The 24,042-nt window shown below is 41.8% G+C and overlaps 2 protein-coding genes across 3 annotated transcripts in view; one reads left to right on the forward strand and one right to left on the reverse strand.

Annotated features, from left to right (window-relative positions):
- The first annotated feature begins 5,267 nt into the window (after positions 1-5,267).
- grem1a (gremlin 1a, DAN family BMP antagonist) lies at positions 5,268-5,826 on the forward strand. Its single transcript, XM_068038363.1, has one exon. It carries the CDS (start codon positions 5,268-5,270, stop codon positions 5,781-5,783), a length of 516 nt encoding a protein of 171 aa, XP_067894464.1. The 3' UTR covers positions 5,784-5,826.
- A 7,091-nt stretch (positions 5,827-12,917) lies between these two features.
- The window catches only part of fmn1 (formin 1), a 578,693-nt gene continuing 567,568 nt past the window's right edge, over positions 12,918-24,042 (reverse strand). Inside the window, exon 18 of one of the 2 annotated variants that reach the window (XM_068039414.1) lies at positions 12,918-19,575. In XM_068039414.1, coding sequence (XP_067895515.1) covers positions 19,531-19,575 — 45 coding nt within the window. In that variant the 3' untranslated portion in view covers positions 12,918-19,530. The remainder of the gene's footprint in view (positions 19,576-24,042) is intronic. The other variant, XM_068039415.1, reaches the window with a different exon arrangement.

Consider the following 24,042-nt stretch of genomic DNA (forward strand, 5'->3'; position numbering starts at 1 on the left):
TGCAGGGAGAGGCCCGCCTCGATCCATGATGTCAAGAAGGGCCTGCTGCAAATTACCGGTAGTGGGGGGACCTCGGTGCGGCTCCCCCGCCGCACGCCGGCGGCACCCCAATTGGAATATGTTAAACAGTACTTACCTCTGCAGATTATGCAGCCTGCTGCCTCTCCATGGACATCTCCGGATTTTACTTTGAACAGGCGGCCATCACATGCCGTCCCGTTCACGATTAGAAAAGCCGGCGGGTCATTGGAGGCAGAAGGTTTCGCGACAAAAGGTAAATTCTGTTTTCAGGGGTCCCACTCTGCATACTGGGAGGTGGGGGGGGGGATACTAAGAGGTCTCACTCTGCATTCTTAAAGGGTGGGGGATTACAGAGGTCTCAGTCTGCATACTGGAAGGGAGGAGGGGAGGATTACAGGGGTCTCACTCTGCATAATGGAGAGGAGCAGGAGGGATGACAGGGGTCTCAGCTCTGCATTCTTAAAGGGAGGAGGGAGGGGGTCTGGGATTACTGGAAGGAAAACTCTGGAGGCATGAAGGAATGTACTGTGCACCCTGCCTCTGTAAACAGTGTACGCTCTGCATTTGTTTGTGTTTGTGAAGGAGCAATGGCACACTAGGCACCCTGTGTGGAGGGAGGGTGCCAGAAAGGGTAGGAGCATTAAGGTTATAATGATGGTGGGGGCAATCGATTCAGTTGGTAGGATTTTGATGTGGTCATGCTGTGCCCATCTGAGTGTTGGCCAAGATGGGCAATGCCATGGCACACCACATAGTTGATCCAGGAAAGCAGCTGATGTACCTGTCAACACCAATCTCTGCCTTGTTATGAACCTTCAAATACATGAAGGGTTCAACTTTATTTATCACATGGAAATAGGTATGGCTCATCCTACATTGTGTGATCCTCTGCTCCTGAGAATCCATATGCACCAGAGGCAAAATCAACAGGCAAGTGCGATCCACGTAGAGGCCCCCGGTTGTGAGCAGCAGCCCCCAAGGGGAGCTCGCCATTACGATTGCCGTGCATCTATAGGCCCCACATGACATGCCATTAGATGTCAGAGCACCAGTGTGAGAGGCAATTGCACATGTAGAGAGGATGGTGACATGTCTCTGTGCCCTGCTCAAAGATGACCTGCAGCCCATGGGCTTTGGTGGACATCCTATGCCTTTGTTCCTCATAGTGGCAGCGGTTCTCAAGCTTGACACCTCTGCAGCTTTTCAGGTGCCCACCAGAGACCTTTGTGGGGGTCACACAGTCAGAAGTGCACTGCTGCATCAGGGAGGTAACCAATGCCCTGCACTGGATGGCCATTGAGTATGTCCGCTTCAGGACAGACTCTCAGCCAGGCCCAGTGGGCCATTGGTTTCGGCACCATTGCCGGAGAACCATAGGTTGTAATGTTCATAGACTGCACTTATGTGGCCATCTGGCCTCCCGCCAGGCTACCAGCTGCAGACATCACTATTAAAGGAGCCCTCTCAATCTAGGTGAAGCTGGTATGTGATCAATGCAGATGCTTCCCGTAAATGTGTGACAGCTTTTCAGGCAGCTGCCATAACACCTCGGTCTTGCGCCAGTCCCAGCTGTTCACTGAACTGGCTCTGATGCAGGGGTGGCTTCTTGGAAATAAGGGCTATCCTTTGCAGACATGGCTCTCGACACCAGTGAGAGAGCCCACCACTGCTGCAGAGGAGAGATACAATGCCAGCCACTGAGCTACGTGAGCCACCATTGAGCAGGAGAACGGCATGCTGAAAGAGTGCTTCCAAGGCCTGGATGGATAGGGTGATGCCCTGTATTACGGGCCGAAAAGGCCAGCTCCTTTCTTTGCTGCTCTGCACAACTTCGCACCCAAGAGGGGCCAGGCTTCAATCCAGCCTTCCAACCCACACTTTTAACTAATTGCACTACATGGATGACGTATCCCCGGTCCCAGCACAACACTACAATATCCCCATGTTTAGAAAAATTTCAACCATGTTTTTGAAAGATGTTTTCTCAATTCTGAAACACACAAAGTATGCAAAAATTATCTCCTAAATATTTTTCAGTTTAGTTGATGATTTTAATTTGGGAGGATCAGGCCATTTACATTAAACTGCTGAAAGCAGCAGTTTTCTGCCCAATATCTAAGGCTCAATTTATTGTGACTGGTAGTTACAGTTCGGGTTCCAGCCAGACAGAACTGTGTTGAGATTGACATATTCCTGCCTGGCTGGATCTACAACAGCTTTGCTCAGAATAGAGCTATGAGTATGTCTGGATGTAGGGGTCAACATAGCTTTCTCCCTAACAGTTAAAATGTAAACATTTAGAAAGCATGGAGGAGAGAATCACCACTTTCTAAACATTTAGATTGTAGACCCTTCAGCATTTTGTAAGCTAGGATTGACACTGCACCAAATTTATACTCCATATTGCATTAAACCAAAGCAGTATGAGACTACCACTCTTGAGATTCTTATTCCACTTTACACTGGAGACAGGTTGGGCTATGACTCTGGCCTTACACTGCCAGTTTATTGTTGGAGGGAAACCAAAATTGATTGACACAGATACTAAACTTGTAGCGTAAATGCATTCTTAGAGTAGATTTTGTTTGATTATAGCTTTATTTTGTATTGCATACTTGATGCTTTTTTGCAGTTCAAGGGAAGCAATTGAATTTACAAGAAATGACTGCAAATCATTCCTGGATGGTAATGGTAAGAGAGCAAGTAATAGAAACATATTATTAATGGACCGAGAAATAGAGTACTGATATAATTTACATAATGAAGATTATATCACAAAGATTCCAAAAGTGTTAATTGTGGAGGAAAATGATTAAGATAGCTATCAGATAGATCAGTAATAGTTTGCCACAAACAGACAATAAAAAAGTCAGAAAAATCAGATCTACAGACAGCAAAGGTTAAATGGCTAATTATGAATATTACTTTCTGATCATGAGACCAATATTTTTCAGGCATCTCATCATTTTTTTGAATTGACTGATTTCAACAAACTTTATTATAATGAAGTCAAAGGACATTTAAATCACATTGCAGTGTACTTTTGCATATTGAATAAAAAGACAAAATGGAAAAATAGTTGAAGCAAATGATGAAAAAAATCAAAAGAATGTAAAAGCAGAAAAAAAATAATTGTATGGATAGGGAAGATAGAAAAATAATAAATTGGAATAAAAGAAGAAAAATAATGCCCAGAACAGCAATAAGGCATATGAGAGACACAGGTAAGAGAGAAAGTATTGAGAAGAAACATAAGAAAACAGTCAAGCAAAACAGACAAAGAGCATTTAAGATATATTTTACAGATACCTAACGGAATAAACAAATTGAGAAACAAATCAGTAGAAAATGAGGGAAGAAATAGCATTGATGTGTCTCCTTGTGATACTCAGTTGACAAAATTAGCTGATATTTTTCCTCATCTATAGACAGCTTCAATTTGATATTGTTTTAATAAAGCGTCATGAAATATTTAAGGACTCTGAAAGCATATCTTTTTATAAGAACCAGGCAGATGCAATTAAATACAACTTAAAATAAAGGTGACATACATTATTTCAATTCACTGCATTGTGTAGAAATACCAAAATTGAGGTGCTGAAGTTTATTGAATAAATACAGCTTTGCATATGTTACAGCCCATGCCCATAGCTTACTCATTTTTCTTTTTATTACATATAAAATTATTAAAAAACCTTTATTGTTATGTAACTTTCCTGTTTGACTTGTGCCATTGTAGTTCACTGAGATCAGGACTGGCTAGGACTTCAAATAGGGTAGAAATTGGACCTCACTGCTCCCATTTTATGGACATAAAACAAGAGCCAATTTTGGGGACCAATGTCCCATGTTCAAAGGGCATCTGAAAGATGTCTGACCTGATATTGAGATGGGCCATTTTTCAGGTGTCCTCAAACAGACTTTTGGATGTCGTAGAGCCAGCTGGGCTTGTTCCGCTCAGGAATATCCAATGGTCTTTAGCAGTGGCTACCAACCAAAAGGTAAGTTTGTTTTAAAAAAAAATGTTCCTTTGAAGTCAGGAACAGCAGAAGTGCTCCTCCGACACCTTGTATACCAACGAGCAACCTTCCTTCCCAGTGCCGCTCCTCCCATCTTGTAAAGGCCTGCTCGGGTCTGCAAATGAGACCCGACCTGAGCAAGACAGAACCCCATCCAAGCCCGAGCCGGTCCGAATCCTTCCATTTTTCCCGCGCCTGACCCGACCCGACCCGATCCGACCATCAGTTAACTTACCTTCCGTTTTTCACTTTGTTCCTTACCGGCACAAGCATAAAATAACTGTAACAAATCCACTTTTAAAGTCCAAAAAGTAAATTAACATTAGACTCACTTACTTGAAGTGGTGATAGAGCGTGTCTGATCCAGCCCAACCCGACCCGAGCCTGAATGCCGGACCCGAAAGTCCGACCCGACCTGACCCAAACCCGACTCTTGTCGTCGGGTCCTGTTGGGTTCGGGTTGGGTAGCAGGCCTTTACCATCTTGGGGCTTACCTTCAGGCCATTGCCAAATTTTTTAAATGGGTGAGCTCTCTGCACAGGTGTAATAAGCACTGGTAGCATGCCCAAGCAATATTAATAAGGCTTCGGGACCAACTTCAGGCCAGTCTAGGGACTCCTGGTTGGGGTGGTCATTCTGTGAGTGGTACCCATTGCAGGCTCAAAAAATTGCCACCCTATAGCATAGGATCTTTTCATATTACAGGAAGAGACAGTTTTATTACAAAATAAAACAGCATGTTTTATGAGAATAGTTATTACCCATATATATTTTAATTTGACATAGGGTTAAATCCTATTATTTTTGTTTCAAACGTACTCATGCATTATTTGAGATATTTTGTTTAGGTAAATGGCCAATATGTATTTGAGTGCATCTAAAGACAGTAATACTTCAAAAGTGGCAGCCAAGCAAAACTGTGAGAGAGTATTGTAATAATAGACTGAGCTTTTATTGGCAGCGATCTCAATGGCAAATTACCTTGTTCTCTATTTGTGGTGTGTTTCAACATCATCTGACCAGCAAATTGAGTAGAGGTAGGTCACTATTGTATATAATCATGAATGTTTTAATTGTCTTTTGGAGAATGGGACAGATCCAGGAATTATGTCTTTCCCTCAACAACAATGTGCAATCAACAATGACATAAATATATGCAGGATAACAATATTCATTAATAGTTACAATGGACATGTCATTAAATACATTCTGTGCTCTTTCCCCAGGATGACCCGAACTTTGTGCGCACTGTGTATATTTCTGTTCCTATGGGGCTTTCTGCTGGGTACCACTGAGGGAGCTGGGAAGAAGAGGAATCGTAGCTCGCAAGGGGCAATCCCCTCCCCAGACAAAGGGCAGCCAAACAACTCAGAGCAAGCTGGGAACCGGAGTAATGTGGATGAGGTCTTGGAGTCAAGTCATGAGGCGCTGCATGTCACTGAAAGGAAGTATCTGAAACGGGACTGGTGCAAAACACAGCCCCTCAAGCAAACAATCCATGAGGAAGGCTGCAACAGCCGCACCATCATCAATAGGTTCTGCTACGGCCAGTGCAATTCTTTTTACATACCAAGGCATGTCCGCAAGGAGGAGGGCTCCTTCCAGTCCTGCTCTTTCTGCAAGCCTAAAAGGTTCACCACCATGACAGTCACCCTCAACTGTCCTGACCTGCAGCCATCAATTAAGAAGAAAAGAATCCAGAGAGTTAAACAGTGTCGCTGCATTTCTATAGACCTCAACTAAAACAACAAAACTACTACTAACATAACTCAGCAACTGAACATGTAATATACCATAGGCAAAAATACTGGGACATGCACAGTTACACATATTTGTATCCTCTATTACCTTTATTTGTTCAGGGACTTGGATTGAAATCCAAACCCCAAGTAGATAATTTCCACTGTGTGGAATGTGAATAGTCAGAGAGAAGGATATGAATATTTAAATAATTATTTCAAAACTTTTATTCAGAATGTTATGGGTATTTAATAATTAATTTCTGTTTCATTGAGATTGTATTCAGCATAATTCTGCCCATAATGTTACAAGGTTGACCAAAAGGGAGGTAATTCTGGCATTGATAAAGTTTATTGAAGATTGATTAAAATCAACCCACACTACCTATCTCTAGCAGCCTGAAGTTAAAAGGTATATGAACTGATGAAAAAATCCAATAGGTTGTTTTGGAATTTGCAGCACAGACTTACATGTGCTTTCATTGATGTGCATTAGGAGTGTGAAGGGGCAGGAAAACCAACCAGCTCAGGCAAGGATCACATTCTCAAATACACTTGTGCTCCCCCCTGTTGTGACTGGCAGGAGATAGTTGCAGAATAAGTTGCCTCTGTAACGGACCACTGAATGTGTACAAAAGCTTCAGACTCAAAAATGAAACAAAATAGCAAAATTGGCAAACCACTTAGCACTAAATATTCAAAGCGATCTGTTATAAAATATTACTAATCAACAGGCAGCTTTAATCTGCAGATTGCAAAAGGTCTTGTGCCTATAATGCACTCTGAACAGCAGAACTATGGGATAGAGTTTCATCTTCATGGCCTGGGTGGTAATTCATGGTGGGGCTGATCATACATCCTTTATGAAATCTGTCTGATTTTCATTCTGTTCAAATAAATGAAATGAATATCAGGCAGGTTCCAAAATAGTGTGTGATCCACTCTTGCCATATATTATTATATAGGTGGTGTTCTCGCACCCACACTTTTTGGGATTTTCTTCTCCCTGCTGCTTTCACATGCGTTCAAATCCTCTGAAGAAGGAATTTTCCTCCACACAAGATCAGGGGGCAGGTTGTTCAACCTTGCCCGTCTAAGAGCGAAGTCCAAAGTACGGAAAGTCCTCATCAGAGAACTCCTCTTTGCTGACGATGCTGCTTTAACATCTCACACTGAAGAATGCCTGCAGAGTCTCATCGACAGGTTTGCGTCTGCCTGCAATGAATTTGGCCTAACCATCAGCCTCAAGAAAACGAACATCATGGGGCAGGATGTCAGAAATGCTCCATCCATCAATATTGGCGACCACGCTCTGGAAGTGGTTCAAGAGTTCACCTACCTAGGCTCAACTATCACCAGTAACCTGTCTCTAGATGCAGAAATCAACAAGCGCATGGGTAAGGCTTCCACTGCTATGTTCAGACTGGCCAAGAGAGTGTGGGAAAATGGCGCACTGACACGGAACACAAAAGTCCGAGTGTATCAGGCCTGTGTCCTCAGTACCTTGCTCTACGGCAGCGAGGCCTGGACAACGTATGCCAGCCAAGAGCGACGTCTCAATTCATTCCATCTTCGCTGCCTTCGGAGAATACTTGGCATCAGGTGGCAGGACTATATCTCCAACACAGAAGTCCTTGAAGCGGCCAACATCCCCAGCTTATACACACTACTGAGTCAGCGGCGCTTGAGATGGCTTGGCCATGTGAGCCGCATGGAAGATGGCAGGATCCCCAAAGGCACATTGTACAGCGAGCTCGCCACTGGTATCAGACCCACCGGCCGTCCATGTCTCCGTTATAAAGACGTCTGCAAACGCGACATGAAATCGTGTGACATTGATCACAAGTCGTGGGAGTCAGTTGCCAGCATTCGCCAGAGCTGGCGGGCAGCCATAAAGACAGGGCTAAATTGTGGCGAGTCGAAGAGACTTAGTAGTTGGCAGGAAAAAAGACAGAGGCGCAAGGGGAGAGCCAACTGTGCAACAGCCCCAACAAACAAATTTCTCTGCAGCACCTGTGGAAGAGCCTGTTACTCCAGAATTGGCCTTTATAGCCACTCCAGGCGCTGCTTCACAAACCACTGACCACCTCCAGGCGCGTATCCATTGTCTCTCGAGATAAGGAGGCCCAAAAGAAAAAAAGAAAGAAAGAAAAAGAAAAAAGAGGACAGAAATCTGCCTCTATGTCTAATTCAATATCAGTATTATCAATATTAAATGTCGCTATTCTCCCTTTGGATGTGTTTCAATCTTGATTTCTTTGAGATGCTTGAAATGTGGCCCTATACAGAACAACTAAACAACAATAAGTAGTAACTACAACAATTACAAAAAAGCAACAGTATTTTGGCTTTTAATTTAATGTCCGTCGAAGTATATATTATACTTGCTTTTCATTGCACGTTTTTTTCAGTTACTCCTGTTAAATATTAAAATTCTGGAATGAACAGGCAGCACAGTGGCTTGCACAATGCACTGGTGCACCAATGCACAGTGACACAACATTTGTGGGATGTGGGTTGCTGTCTGCAAAGCTTCACATTACTGAAATCCTCATCTCAACTAAGTTATTACGAGGAGGTGGGAAATACAAGCCAGGGGTTTCCCCACAGTGGGAATGACAGTCATCCTTAGGACTTTTTCAGGCCGAAAACAGCACATCCCTGAGCAGTCCACTTGTTCTCTCAGCTGTACTTGGCACAACACCTGGAGAGTCTAGGGAAAGAACTGAGAAAGGTAACATAACTTGGTTAATGACAAAAACAAACCAAAAATAAGAGCTGGTGATGAACAACTGGGATGTTTGTTCTGATAATGGTAGAATGGTCTTCATTTTAGAATAAAAGTTATCCATACTTCATTGCAAAATAAAAGCTATTCATAATAGAACAATGGTCTTTAAGTTAATGGTTGTTTACATTGGAAGAATTCTCTCAAATCTATGATCTCTGCATTACACGATAGAATGTTGAGCACTGTAGATTCAAAATAATACTCATTAAATTGAGATTTAATGAAATAAGTGGGTTTGATGTCATCAGAAACATTTCTAACTTTGAGCAGTAAGTTTTGCTAAAATGCTAAAAAAAAATTGTGAGCCAACTAATTTCTTCCCAGCTCTCTTGGGGATTATGAAGGAGGTGGGAAGAACCATTGCATCCTTATTTCATTGCTTGATTCTGCAAAGCTTACACAATAGTGGAGTCATGCACTGAATAAGAATGCAACAGCCAATTGATCATAGTGCTCTCCTATATAGTACAAGTACGACCATCTGCTTGGTATAGCCAGGCATCATTAGTAGCAATTAATTAGTTTGAGTCAATAATATTAAACAATGAGCACTGTATGTATTATGCTTACTTGTGCATTGTAATTGCTGTACTCATTTTACTGCATGTACTGCAGGATTTTGTTGAACTGGCTTATCTTCACAGCCTCATCCAGTTATGGTAAGCAAAACCAAGAAGTCATAAAGATTTTGTAATTGAACAGAATCAGATTTCATTCCAAGCGTTTTATATGCCATGTTAACTCTTAGTACACAAATAAAAACTACCTTCCTAAGTACTGTGCTCCATTTTATTCTTACTAGGAATTTGCTCCGTGCTGTGATTTTAATACATTGTTCACTCCTGCGGTTTCTTTCCATCATAAAATGTACTTAATTTACGACTAAGGAGCTCAAACCCATCATTCACTGAAGTTACTTCAAAACACATTGTATAACTGTGTTTGAATCTAGTACGGCTAGTACATGTACTTTTTGGTAATTAAATCAAAGATTTCTACATGTCCAACAGCCTTCAAGAAAATTAAGAGCAGTTCCTGCAGTCAGCATCACAAAATAGTGTTCAACATTATCAACTGTTAATCTTTGCACTCTCAATACAACTCAAATAAGATGATTTCAACAAATATGCAGTCTAACTGAAAAATGTAAAGACATTAAAAAGGTTAAATGAATGGAACCATCTTAGAACAATTCAATATACTTAAAGGATTTTCCTTTATGAAAGATATCTTGAATGATTACACACACATTCATCACATAACAGTACTTACAAAGTAGTTCGCAGATTTTATTAGATTCCAATAAAGTCATCACTGCTACTGAAACACATTCTCTAGAAAGTGTAATATCACCCATTTAACTCTCTTATTTGACTTAGTTGAAACGCAATTAACAGAACACAGGAAAACAGTTTTGATAAAAGTATGAATTGCAGATCTGAGCTTATGATTTAATAAATTGCCCTCATTGTCATCACATAAGACAAAAATGGCTGACATTAATTTTGAATATTTTGAACTCAATGATCATGGCCAGAATTTTGCTGGCATGATGCAGGTGCTGCCGCTGGGTCCCAATGGGGGTCCAAGCCTGCACGGGCAAAGGGCAGAACTGTGGCGGGGATTTTACTGGTGGCAACAAATTAAGAGGCTGCTACCGGGACTGCCGTTCCATTAGGGAGGACCGGCACCTCGGCAGCACCACCATTAGAGGTGGCCACTGCTGAGGCTGCAAAGGGAAGGAGCGGGCACCTCTATATGAGGTGCCCTTGAAGGGCTGGAAATAATTTTTAAAAATGTGTTGGGGCAGGCAGGTCTCGGTGATCAGAGGGTTGAACCCTCCAACAGTGGCCCCCGGTGGGTGGGGGGGGGGGGCAGTCCATGGCCCTTCAAGCATCCAGAAAGGAACGCCCCCAGCAGAAAGCTGCTGAGAGGCTGCCTCAATGAAACTGGTGGACTCCTCAAGTGGCAAGGGCCATTCCGATGCCAGTAAAATGCTGGCGGTGCGTAAAATGTCTGTTATTGGGATTAATTAGCCGCCTGCCTCCAGTCAGCGGGTGGTCGAGCTGCTGCTGTTCCTGCATCCGGGAATATCCCGTGGTGGCAGAAAGCTGCTGGGTTTCCTTCCAGACACCTTCCGCTTCTATTTTACCGCCCCCTTCTGTCGCAAAACCCGTCTCCAACGGGCTGGTAAAATTCCGGCCCTTCTATCAGATTGTCCCAACCGGAGCATTTATGTTAGAATTTTGTACAAAATAAATGTAAAGTCTAGTTGACAGAATGTTGAAGTTTGGCCAAGTCTGTGTGCTGACCTGATTTTACTTTAGGCTCCTATTTTGTTTATCATTAGGTTCCAAATATTAGAATTTCTCCAAGCTGAAAGCTTAAACTCTTGACAAAGCCTATAAACTCCCAGGTCACTTACAAATTCAGTGGCCCATTGTGGGCCTCCAATTTGCATTGCTATTAATGACATGTCTTTCTGAAGTCATTTAAGATACTTGTGTACCAGATGATCTAATGATACAGGAACCTAGCAACAATTTTAGCCATTTTTCAATTACTTACTGGGACCAACCAAAATGACGACAAAAAGCTTTACTCAAGTCTAGTTTCCATTTCAGAATCATACATCAAACTTTTACTATGTGCTTTTCAATCCTACCTGTGTGTATTGCAAAATAATTTACCACATTGATTTTGTTCTGGTTTTGCAAAGAAAGTAGTCACATTTCATCATATTCCTGAAATGTTGAACTTACTCACATTAGGACTTCAGAGCAGATCAAGCTGAACAAAGTAATATGCAACATCATCCAGAACCAGTTATATGGAAAAAATTGTGTAAAAAATTATATTCACAATGCCCAACATGCCAGAAAAAAATGATAGTTTTCACTAAAATGTTCTTCGGCTGTGTTTAGAATATGTTCAGTCATAGCACATTCAATTTGCCATGGTTTTACTACCAATCCCATTCATTTCAATTATATGAATTCCAATTAATCTTTACAAAACAGAGAAAAAGGCACGAAAGAAAGAGAAAATTGTTTAGGATTAGGGATTATTACTAAAGCATTTTCATATTTTTAACATTCTATAAACAGCACTGTCTAAATCTGATCAGATAATGCTTGAGGCATTTGATTGTATACATCAAGCTGTCAAAATTAGTACTTTGATGAGACACTTTAAAGTCTAACCTTTATATACATTATAATAAGGACACACAATAATCACTCTTAAGGCTTGTTATTCTTTACTTGGACTTCCAATCCATATTCCAATATCAACTATAACAGAAGAATAAATTCATAAACATAGCTTAATAACAAAAATTGGTCATTTTATTTTAAAGTGCAACAAGAAACATCTACAGACAATACTTTTGATGGAAAGGAATAAAGTCTGGTAGGAAAATTTCACAACAGTCATAAATCCAAGATTATTTCTTGTAAAATGAAATACAGCTTGCTACATTGTTTACGGATACCAGTACATTTCTTTTATAAAATACAAAGGAAGGTGTGGGCATGAGATCTCGATTCTGTTAATTTCAGAAGTATTTTTCAGCTGAAACATGGCACAGCAATTTCATAAACATTCTACTAGGTTGCATTAAAAAAAACACAAATGAAAAGTAATAGCAGCAATACAATAGCAGTATTCTTGAACAGTGACCACTGACCACCTCTGGAAGTGGTTCAAGAGTTCACCTACCTAGGCTCAACTATCACCAGTAACCTGTCTCTAGATGCAGAAATCAACAAGCGCATGGGTAAGGCTTCCACTGCTATGTTCAGACTGGCCAAGAGAGTGTGGGAAAATGGCGCACTGACACGGAACACAAAAGTCCGAGTGTATCAGGCCTGTGTCCTCAGTACCTTGCTCTACGGCAGCGAGGCCTGGACAACGTATGCCAGCCAAGAGCGACGTCTCAATTCATTCCATCTTCGCTGCCTTCGGAGAATACTTGGCATCAGGTGGCAGGACTATATCTCCAACACAGAAGTCCTTGAAGCGGCCAACATCCCCAGCTTATACACACTACTGAGTCAGCGGCGCTTGAGATGGCTTGGCCATGTGAGCCGCATGGAAGATGGCAGGATCCCCAAAGACACATTGTACAGCGAGCTCGCCACTGGTATCAGACCCACCGGCCGTCCATGTCTCCGTTATAAAGACGTCTGCAAACGCGACATGAAATCGTGTGACATTGATCACAAGTCGTGGGAGTCAGTTGCCAGCATTCGCCAGAGCTGGCGGGCAGCCATAAAGACAGGGCTAAATTGTGGCGAGTCGAAGAGACTTAGTAGTTGGCAGGAAAAAAGACAGAGGCGCAAGGGGAGAGCCAACTGTGCAACAGCCCCAACAAACAAATTTCTCTGCAGCACCTGTGGAAGAGCCTGTTACTCCAGAATTGGCCTTTATAGCCACTCCAGGCGCTGCTTCACAAACCACTGACCACCTCCAGGCGCGTATCCATTGTCTCTCGAGATAAGGAGGCCCAAAAGAGATTCTTGAACAGTGACCACTGACCACCTCCAGGCGCGTATCCATTGTCTCTCGAGATAAGGAGGCCCAAAAGAAAAGAAAGAATTCTTGAACAGAGCAGATATTTGTATAATCAGCTAACAATAGGGAGTTATTTTCTCGGTCTGCCCCATGGATTAAAATCATAAAATTATTTGTAAAGAACAGGTTTAAGATTTTTCCATACCTGGCACATAGAGGAAATATTTGTCCAATGTTGCAAAGTAATGTCACACAGATTATAGTAATTATGCATTTGGATTATTTGTGTTCTGTACTTCAACGTCAAGAATCCTTTAAACAATGTAGTAAGAGATTGCATTTGCAAAGATCCAGAATTTTGTCCCACTTTCTTTGGTAATGAAGTAGATGCTTTATTATCTCTTGCAGTTGATAATATTTTCAGGAACTGGGATATTTGAACTAAATTCTCAATCTCTAATTAAAGACTGCAAGCATTTTGCAACTGAATACAGTTTTAGTGACGTTTAAAGAAACATTCTTTACCGCACAGTTAATTATATGTCATGGTTAGAATTTTAGTTTTACAAATTAATAATAAAATCTTTTCATGAACAAACCATATGTTTCACTTAGGAAATCAATAAATAGCTGTTATAACAGCTGAAAAGGAAAGAAGCAATTACATGATTAAAGGAATATGTTCATGTCTCTTTACTTAATTTATGAAATGGCTTTCATTACTGTTTAGTCAGACTTAAATCTGCCAATAAAATCACAAAGACATTTTGGTGAGATTTCTATACCACATCTTCAGTCAAAATTTCTTATTTCATGCTGGGTGCAGAGTTCCTTGGGCACTGCCAGTCATCCAGTATGTTGTTCAATTGGTCATTTTTTAAGTGCAAGCCCAGCCATTAAGGGTGGAAGATTATTTGACAATGAGAGACATCGTAGTTGAGTTTGATCCTGCTTTCACCCAGCACCCACAGGTTCCAGAAAGGGTCACCATTTAGCAATCATAAGTGGCAGCTCAGGCTAATTTTCCCCCTCACCAGCTCAAGAACACCGAAGACAATTGCAGTACCCATTCTGTTACCCTGTCTGAGATCAGCGAATTTAATACAGACCAAGGATTGAATCTGGGGCTATCATGGTTATTACCACAGCAAATCATGAAGAGAGTTCAGAGAATTTGGCTTGATCTGTAAAGGCAATATAGTAAACAACCTTCACAACTATAATCCTACATATATTATGTTGTTTTGATAAAATAATTCTATTTTGATTAACTAAGATTAAAAATACTTGGAGATATTCAAGTGTCCAAATTGACATCTGAAAAGAACATTCATAACTCTAAAGGTATAGTAAATATTATGTATCAACTTACTTTATTTCTGTTAAATGAATAAAGTTATAATGTCATCCACATGACAGACATTCAATACAAAAATACGTCAGAAGTAAAATGCTCAGAAGTAGTTTATGCTCAGCAAAATGCAATCTACTTGCTATGTAGATGTTGCTGCATATTTTTAATCCAATTAAAGAAAGCTGAATACTTCTCCCTTCATATGTCTATTTGCATATGTTAATTTGTCATGCAACATATATTAAGCTCTATGGTAATTATTTTTATGCAGGTGGAGTAAAACTACTGTAGTTATTAATACAACTACTGATTTTGAATTTAACTGGATATTACATTAATGTGCTAAAGATAGAAAATATATGTGTAATTCCTCTCAAAGATTAAAGCTGCATTTCCTCTCAAGGATTTTGATAAGATCAAGTGTTTACCAAAATAAATTTTAAAAAATTGCACATAAATCCATTTTGGATTTTGGGATTGTAAAATACAAAGTATGCTGAATTGAATCTCTATATTCATACTTCACTTTGCACTGTCATAATTTCCCTGCACTTCAGAGGATCAGAAATAGCATCCATCTTTCTAAGAACTAAGTCAAACATTTTGTGTTAGTTAATTTTGGCCAGAACTTATTGATTATGTCAGATCTACAGCTGTACAGAAAATAAAGTATGACTGAAAGCAATTTTAAAAATATTTTAAAATATTTGGAATATTTGAACAATTCAAATGATAACCTTCTTAATATTCAATAAAATTACAGCAAAACCTATGGGTGATGGCGCTTTAAGGCTCTCACATATTCAAATTCCAGAATATGAACAGTGAATTATAAGGGCTATTTCAAAAATATTGTGGATATTATGAACTTTTATGGATTTTATGATCTGTAACATACTTCTCTTTGTAGTACAGAACTTGAGTATTGCTGAAAATAGAGACATTTTGTCAAAGCTTTTTGTCTTGCACTCATCAGGACTACTCGCAAGAATACCAATGTAAGGCAAGTGGACTCTGATTGGTCGAGGCATTGCTATGGAGGATGCACCAGTTTATGGTGAATGAGAGTTAACTGCCAAGCTTTGTTCGAAATTTAAACCAGGCAGCTTGACTCTGATTGGTCATGGCAGTGCCCTGAGGAATGAACCAGTGAATGGCTGTCACTTATTTTGTTCAGCTGAAACAGGCGTAATGTGTGTACATGTTCTTTCTGTCTGCAAAGAACAGGGCCCTATGTATTAATATATGTAGCTTCCAGTACACGCAAATGTGCAACACCGCGAGCCCGACTGATGATCTTAAATTGATGTCAGTGTAATTCTTAGCACATTGAGGATTATTTAGCAAATGTTGTCCAATTGCGGAATCGCATCTAATGTTGGACACTGTGTGTTGAGTTTTACAAGCATAGGCCTTGCACCTCCACAACAACGCTGTCCGCCACGGGCATCTCAGTTCCAGATAGGCATTAGTGAGCAGTCTGCGTCCACCTCATCCTAAGCCACAGCGGGAGCCACTCATAGGAGTGGCATGAGTGCAGGCCACCGCATTGGTAATGTCGCTTTGTGGGTCACTTGGGTGTTTCTGTTGTAAATTACATCAAACTGTTATGCAATAAAGCACTGGGCATCTTGCACCAAGGCAGACTTGTGCGTTTTCAATTCATCATAATAAAAGGTAGGAAAATGGAAAATAAGGATGGATGTGTTGGGAAAGAGTGTGTCAGGTGGAGGCTCTGGAGCCTTTGCAGTGTTTGTGCTTTTGGATGGTTGCTGACTTTTGTTCTTAATGGATGCTTGTTCTCTCTCAGATGAAGGAGAATCTCCTCTCTAAATGTCCTGCAGACTGAGTATAGCTCAGGTGAAACGTGTCTGGGTCAGAGTGGCCCTAGTGTCCCTGCCATCCTGTTAAGTGCTCCACCTCCTGAGCCTACCATGGCGACATCCCTGCAAAGCATGCAGACCAATCTCCAGTTCTCCTTCAGCCTCCTCCTTGTACTCGTCTTCTTCCCCCAAGGAGCTGTGCTGTTTCAGCACTTCTCCCTCTTCAAGATCAACACCTCTCTGGAAGGTCATGTTATTGAGAGTGCAGCAGGCCACCACAATATGCGAGACCCTTGAGGGAGTATAGTGGAGGGCGCTACCCGATCAGTCAAGGCACTGAACCTCATCTTCAGGAGGCTGATGGCCTGCTCAGTGATGATCTTTGTGCTCAGGTGCAATCGGTTGTGGTGTCTCTCAGCCTCTGTGGCAGGGTTACGCACCAGAGTCATCTTCTCTTGGGATTAGCCTTATCTGCCAACAGTCATCCACAGATTTCCGACTGCTCCTTGAAGAGCTGCAGCACCTGCAATTGCTGAAGGATGAAGGTGTCATGGCAGCTTCCAGGATAGTGTGCACACACCTACATAAAGTGTTGGCTGTGGTCACATACCAGCTGAACATTCAGGGACTGGAATCCCTTCTTGTTGAGGAATCTCTCTGGCTGATCAGTCAGTGCCTTGATGGCCACATGGGTACAATCGATGATCCCCTGCACCTGAGGGAATCCAGTGACAGAGACAAATCCCACTGCCCTTTAAACTTGAGTGTGGCTATCCACCTGGGATTCAGTGTAATCCCCTGTCCTCTTGAACAGAGAATCTATCAACTCTGTGATGCAATGATGTGCTGCTGCCAGTGAGATGCCACCAATGTCTGCTGCTCCTTCTTGGAAGCTACCAGTTGCAAAAAAGTGCAAGGCCACTGTGACTTTTACAGGCAAGGGATGCCCAGGGTGACAGTTCCTGCAAACCATCGGATGGCCCTCAACGAGGGCACACAAGTCAGCAACCATCTGCCAGCACAGGTACAGCCTTCTGCAGCACTGATGCTCCTACATGCCGTAGACCCTCTACTGAGTGTTTCAGTGCCTTACTGTCCCTCATTCCTGACCCCTGTTGCCCACAGGTCTTCCACTGTTCCTGCAGATGCTTCTTCTCATTGCTAGTCAATCCTATCTCGGAGTGGCTTAATCCCATTTACTGTTACATTCTTACTTTTCTTCTATTGAAATTTTCAGTCTTCCGGAACTTCCCGCTTACGAACCTGTGAGGCCTGTAAGCAGAGGGATACATCCAGCGCTCCCAAAGCCACCACCCCAAAATGCCCTTGTCAAGAGTGAAAGGATATTATAGAGAATATAATTCTCCTGACGCTGTACTACTGGTTGCCTGTGAATGAGGGCCTTCTCTGAGACTTCCCTCTTTAATGGTGCTTCTTGCTACAGTCTTGCTGTTCTGACTTCTTCCCTGCCGTGTCAGCACCTCCTCCTCCGTCTCTTGGTTTAAACCGTGTGTGAATCCTGTGCCTCCAAGAAAATTCAAAACTGGCCCCAACGAGCTGACAAGTAACTCGTTGAGAGCCTTAACTGGCCATTTATCCAATTTGGGGGGGGGGGGGGGTTGCTGCTTCCCGCTGTCTTTGGAACCGTTTAGACTTTGAGCGTGCCAGTTTCACATTGGGAAACCAGAACACTGACCCGAGGAGCGGGTTTAAGCAACAGCCCACCTCTGTTGACTCCCTTGCTTTTGAATCAAAATCCCATCCACATTGTACCTCCAGCAGAAGTCTGTGATGCAGTTTTGAAAATTGTTGATGCTCAGGAAGAAGTTTTAGATGAAAAATGTAACAGGTTATTGGACGTATGGAATAATGCTGACATCAGGTTGTTAGATGCTGAATAGGCAGTGATGTCAATTATAGCTTGTCATGTTTGCAGATGATAAAGATCCCAAGTAAATTTAACAGGGTTGAATTCCTTTTAAGAGAGAAAGGATGACAGGGAGAGTGTGAATGAACTGTTGCACAAAAGCAGTATCTTTGAGTGGTGGTTGTGGATTCAACAAAAATGTTTGCCAGCAGTAAATTTAGTCTCTACAAAATTCCTAGCTTTCTCCTCATCAGTGCTAGAACAAGTTGAAAACATCCTAATTTACACTGGCCAGACTTTAGATCCTACAGTCGTCATTATCTTTCACTGTTGCCAGGAGACAAGCTGGAGTCCTATCCTGCTGAGGGTAGGGCACTAACCAGACTAATGGTCACGGAGGAAACTTTTATGGGAGTGGCAGACAAAAGCCCAGTTTCCATCAGGTTGAGAAACAATGGGAAATTGGGTAGTGGGGCAGTAGTATTAACTCTGGCAACCAGCCAGACCTCAGAACTTGCTCAAAATGTGAGTGAGTGTTCAAGTCTGTTAAATATCATGTAACTGTTGGCAATAGCATCTATCCTGGATATTAACAAAGGAAAATCAATTCTGATGTGGCTTTTGAAGTTGAATGATCTCTTGGCAGAGATGAAAGAGGGAAGAACACCCACTGGGTATTGCTGTTTCAGTTCCAAATAACAATTTTTTCCTGAATCTTCTAAGTTTGTCTTTGCTTGTTTTTCGAGTCGGTTGCTATATGTACAGTAGACACTATTTTTGGGAGCCAATGTGTATTGTACTGACGGGTATATTATAGATTTGGTTTATTAATGTGGTTTAACAGCTTTTGTGGCATGTTATAATGAGGCGCAGAAACTATTGACCAGAATATACAAATGAAGAAAAAGAGTTTACATTATTATTGCATTTTGTAGCAGCTACAGCTGTAATATATATTTCAACATTTGATTAAATTTTTAAGAACTTTGTGTCTAATCCTAATAGTTGTCCTGTAATGCAGTATATTATAATAGGCCTAGGTTCCAAGAGAGAACATCTTCCTGAAGAAACAGCATAATGAACTTTAGGTTCCGGGATCTCCTTTGCTGGAATTCCATGGGATATACAGTAATTAGACACAACGTTAACTAAGCATCTAAATCTTACTTGTGTGTCGGCAGAACACATACATTTTGTGTCAACTATAACCAAGAACATACTACTGCCTTTTGGAATGAATGAAGGCTCTTTTGCCATCATCATGGAATTAAAAACCTCCTTGGTGGGTTGCCATAGGGAGATAAGCAATGTGAAGATATGTAAGTCTTTCAAGAAGAATTCCTCAAGTTTTGACTGCATGAAAGAATCAAGTCCCAGGATTCTTTTTCTTCTAGGTTTTCTTCAGTTGGTGGTCACACTTGCCTCCCTCTGGCGTAGTCTTTCTTTCTGTTTAGTAAGACAAAATAAACTTATTGTCATTTATAGCTCTCGTTCTTCAACTGCCTGTGAATTCCAAAATCCACATGAGCTTAATTAACAAGGTTATTCAGTAGGTTTTGTAAAAGGTTACATTTTAAAATCCAAGATTATAAAATTGCTTTTGAACTTCAAACTAGACTTCTGTCTAAGAAGAATTATTTTGCATTTTTGTATGACTCATTCTGTTATTTGCTTTTTACATTCTGTTCTTATATTAAGACCGGGGAAGGAACACCCACCATCATGATCCTCTCCAAACTGGAGCAACAAGCTCTCAACATCAGAGGCCCCTTGAGACTGCACACATTGGAGATTTAGAAGTTGGGGTAGGGGCTTATCTGAACAGGGTCTTTGACTAATTCTTGAGTGCCTTCATGTACCTCAGAAAAACAAACATTCAACCAATTTGACATCTAGCTGCATTGTGAAACCTCTCATCTGCTAGTGTGCAGCCTGTTGCTACCTGGCTAGCAATTGTCCCTTTACACTGGCAAATGAAGTTCAATATAGATTAAGTGTGAGGTGTTACATGTTGGTCGGAATACTAAGGAGGCCACATACTACTTGGATAATAACAATCTAAACAGGGTGGAGGAACAAAGGAATCTTCGGGTACAGTTACACAAATCATTAAAAGTAACAAAAACAAGAAATGCTGGAATCACTCAGCAGGTCTGGCAGCACCTGTGGAAAGAGAAGCAGAGTTAACGTTTCGGGTCAGTGACCCTTCTTCGGAACTCTTCAGTTCCGAAGAAGGGTCACTGACCCGAAACGTTAACTCTGCTTCTCTTTCCACAGATGCTGCCAGACCTGCTGAGTGATTCCAGCATTTCTTGTTTTTGTTTCAGATTTCCAGCATCCGCAGTATTTTGCTTTTATTAAAAGTAACAATGCTGATTAACAAAGCCATAAAAAAGCAAGCCAAAGCACTATGGATCATTTCTAGAGGGATAGAATTGAAAAGCAGAGAAATATGTTAAACTTACATAGCTCATTGGTTAGACCACACTTAAAGTACAGTGCATTGTTTTGGTCTGCATAGTACAAAAAGGATATAGAAGCACTGGAGAAGACACAAAAAAGACTCACAGGATGAAACCACAACTGAGACATATACTTATCAGAAAAGGCTGAAAAAGCCTTTTTATCTAGAAAAGACAAGGCTGAAGGATGATCTAATAGAGAACTTCCGAACTATGAAAGGGTTTGATAAGGTAGATGTAGAGCAGATGTTTCCACTTGTGCAGGAGACGATGAATGCGAGATAGTCACCAATGAATCCAATAGGAAATTCAGAAGAAACTTCTTTACCCAGAGAGAAGATGGAACTCACCACCATAAAGAATGGCTGAGGAACTAGCATAGAAACTAGAATAAGCACATAAGAGAGAAAGAAATAGAAGGATATACTGATAGGATTAGATTGGGGAGGGGTGGTGGGACAAGTCAGAAGTGTGATGCCTGGATGAGTGCAGCTCCAACAACACTCAATTAGCTCATTACCATCCAGGACAAAGCAGCCCACTTAATTGGCATCCCATCTGCCACCTTAAACATCGATTCCCTCCACCACTGGTACACTGTGGCTGCAGTGTGCATCATTTACCAAATACTCTGTAATAACTCACTAAGGCTGCTAAACTCATGACCTTTACTACCTTGAAGAATAAGAGCAGCAGGTGCCTGGGAACCCAACTACCTTCGTCACATATCATTCTGACTTGGAAGTATATCATCAAAGGGCGGCGCAGTGGTTAGCACCGCAGCCTCACAGATCCAGGGACCCGGGTTCGATTCTGGGTACTACCTGTGCAGAGTTTGCAAGTTCTCCCTGTGATCGCATGGGTTTTCGCCGGGTGCTCCGGTTTCCTCCCACAGCCAAAGACTTGCAGGTGATAGGTAAATTGGCCATTGTAAATTGCCCCTAGTGTAGATAGGGAATATGGGATTACTGTAGGGTTAGTATAAATGGGTGGTTGTTGGTCGGCACAGACTTGGTGGGCCGAAGGGCCTGTTTCAGTGCTGTATCTCTACTGGGCTTGCCAACAATCCTGTGAATAAATAATAATAAAATAGAAACACCAGCACAGAGATTAGTGAGTTACAGGGGTCTGCATGTGGTTGCACACCCAGCACAAGTGAACAGGAGCAGGCAGCAGTGACAGGGACGTTCCATGAGGCAGCTCGCAGGAGGATGAGATCCTCTTCTAACTCTACTGATGTGGATGGAGATGTGAACTTCAGGGTCCAGCTATGAAAAAAAACTGTGTGCCTCATTTACAAACAGCTTTTTAAGATATTTAAAGGTCTGGCAAGAAGTTTTAGCATCATGGCTGAAAATATGGAGGAGTCTGTGCCCAACATACTTGTTTTCATCTCACATGACATTGCTACTCTGCAGCCTATCTTGGATCTTGTGGCCAGCTCCTGCATGCTTTAGCTGAGCCCTCACAATGGAAGAAAATGTTGCTAGCCTTTGCAGCTTTGGTGGAAGCTCAAACAGTTGCCATCTGTGCTCTGCTCTCCCTCTGGTCAGTTGGCTGATGAGCTTCAGTCCCATGAGATTGGCAGTGGTGCAATGGGAGCAGTATATGGCACCCTCTCTCAGATCATCCAAATGTCTGTTCCCTCATGACTCCCTCAATCAATAACTGCACTGTTGCTAGTAAAAGCCAGCTGAACTAAACTGCACTGGCAGCAGCCAAAGAGCAGTAATCTGCAGTTGAGCCCTTGCAGGTTTGAGCACCTAGAAGTCAATGTCCATGAACATCTCACCGATCCCAACATGAGCAACGATTGCTTTCCACTAGCTTTGCTGAAGCCACTGGAGGAGCAACTTATAGCTGTTAGTAGATTTAGTAAATCTTTTAAGAAAAGCACTATGGATTGATAGTTGGGTCAGAGATAGGTTCAAGGCAATTATTATGTTGGGTTTAAATAAATCATCTTTACCAAATTTGGCACTTTGGTCTGCAGTATCTGTAAGCAGCAGCTTATGAGTGCTGTCACTTTGTAATTGTTATAAATATTGTTTGAATTGTTTCAATGTTCTTTGATGGAGCTTTAAAAGTTCCTTGAGTCACTATTCAGGAAAGGAGAAGGTGCAGGTCTCTACACGTGCTGCTCTATCAACTGATCCTACCCTATCTGGTTGCAATGTGCTGTGTTCAATGATCAATGATATTCCTGATGGTTCCATGGTATCGACTGTACCTGTGCTGCCAAGCAGCCATCCTCAGGTTCCTGGAAGGGTGGAATATTGAGGGGAAGTGGATGTATGTCACAGGATGAAGGTGTTGCAACAGCTTCCTGCGAAATTTGCAGAGACTTGCATGATTCTTCTGCGGTGATCACACACCAGCCGGACATTAATTGCCTGATAGCCCTTTTTAACAAACACCACCTTGATGGGTATTTGAGTGCAGTCTATGATGTGCCAAGCACGAGGGAAGCAAGCCACTGCTACGAATCCAGGACTTCTTTAATTTAGGGTGTTGGCATCCATGGGAAAGATGATATTTTGGTTGTCCATGACAAATAGGGCATTGGTGAGTTGTTTGATGAAGCCATGCACTACAGACTGGGAGATGTGGGTGATCTCCCTCTAATTGTCGGTAAGAAATCTTAGGCAAAAACGTTAAGGGTGATGACAACTTTGACAGTCACTGTCAAAGCATGGTTACCTGGGCCAGGAAGTTGCATAGATCAGTGACAGTCTGCCTGGTGAAACACAGCCACCTCAGTCAAATGCAGGAAAGCGACTTTCGGCCTAGAGACATTGTGGACTGGATAAGGCTTCCTAAGGGCAACCCCCTTACCTGCTGTCTTTTAACAATCCCACTTGCTGCTCAAATTGGCAGTTGCAGATCCTGCTACTCCCTTTGCCCGATTTTTCCTTCATTCAAAGTAATGAAGAAAAAATGGTATCCATGGTAAGATCAGAGCTTAATCAGAGTAAGGCAAAAAAAAAACTGCAACAAGCAATCTCCACGCTCAATAATCCCTCAGATATCCATTAAACACAGCACACAGATTCCTACAATCTGAGTGTCGATAGCAGCACACCCCTTTAAGTATTATTCCCCTTTAAGATACCCCAGTGTCCAAGGTCAATTCTGTAAGTTACTCAGCGGGTTGGGCATTGGGCTGTATGCTACTGACTCACAGTTAAAATTGCAACAGAGTCTTAATTACATCACAGAACCTTGATTTGCATGCATTCATGAGGCACCCTCCTGCTTCCAGTGGCAACTCAATATAGCGAGCACATAAAATGCAGCCATTGTAGCTTCAGCAGGAACTGAGTGATAAGTAAAATTGCTCAATTTTAACGATCCCCACCTAACTCCTGCCCCATTCTCACAGGGCAGTTGGGTTAAAATTGACCCCTACACTGCGTTCCTTACAAAATGAAGTGACTTAATTGTATAATTG

Source organism: Heterodontus francisci, chromosome 9 (genome assembly GCF_036365525.1).
Source record: "Heterodontus francisci isolate sHetFra1 chromosome 9, sHetFra1.hap1, whole genome shotgun sequence".
NCBI classification, from domain to species: domain Eukaryota; kingdom Metazoa; phylum Chordata; class Chondrichthyes; order Heterodontiformes; family Heterodontidae; genus Heterodontus; species Heterodontus francisci.

Coding starts and splice junctions, on each gene's coding strand:
- grem1a (XM_068038363.1), top strand. CDS start 5,268: ATGACCCGAACTTTGTGCGCACTGTGTATATTTCTGTTCCTATGGGGC.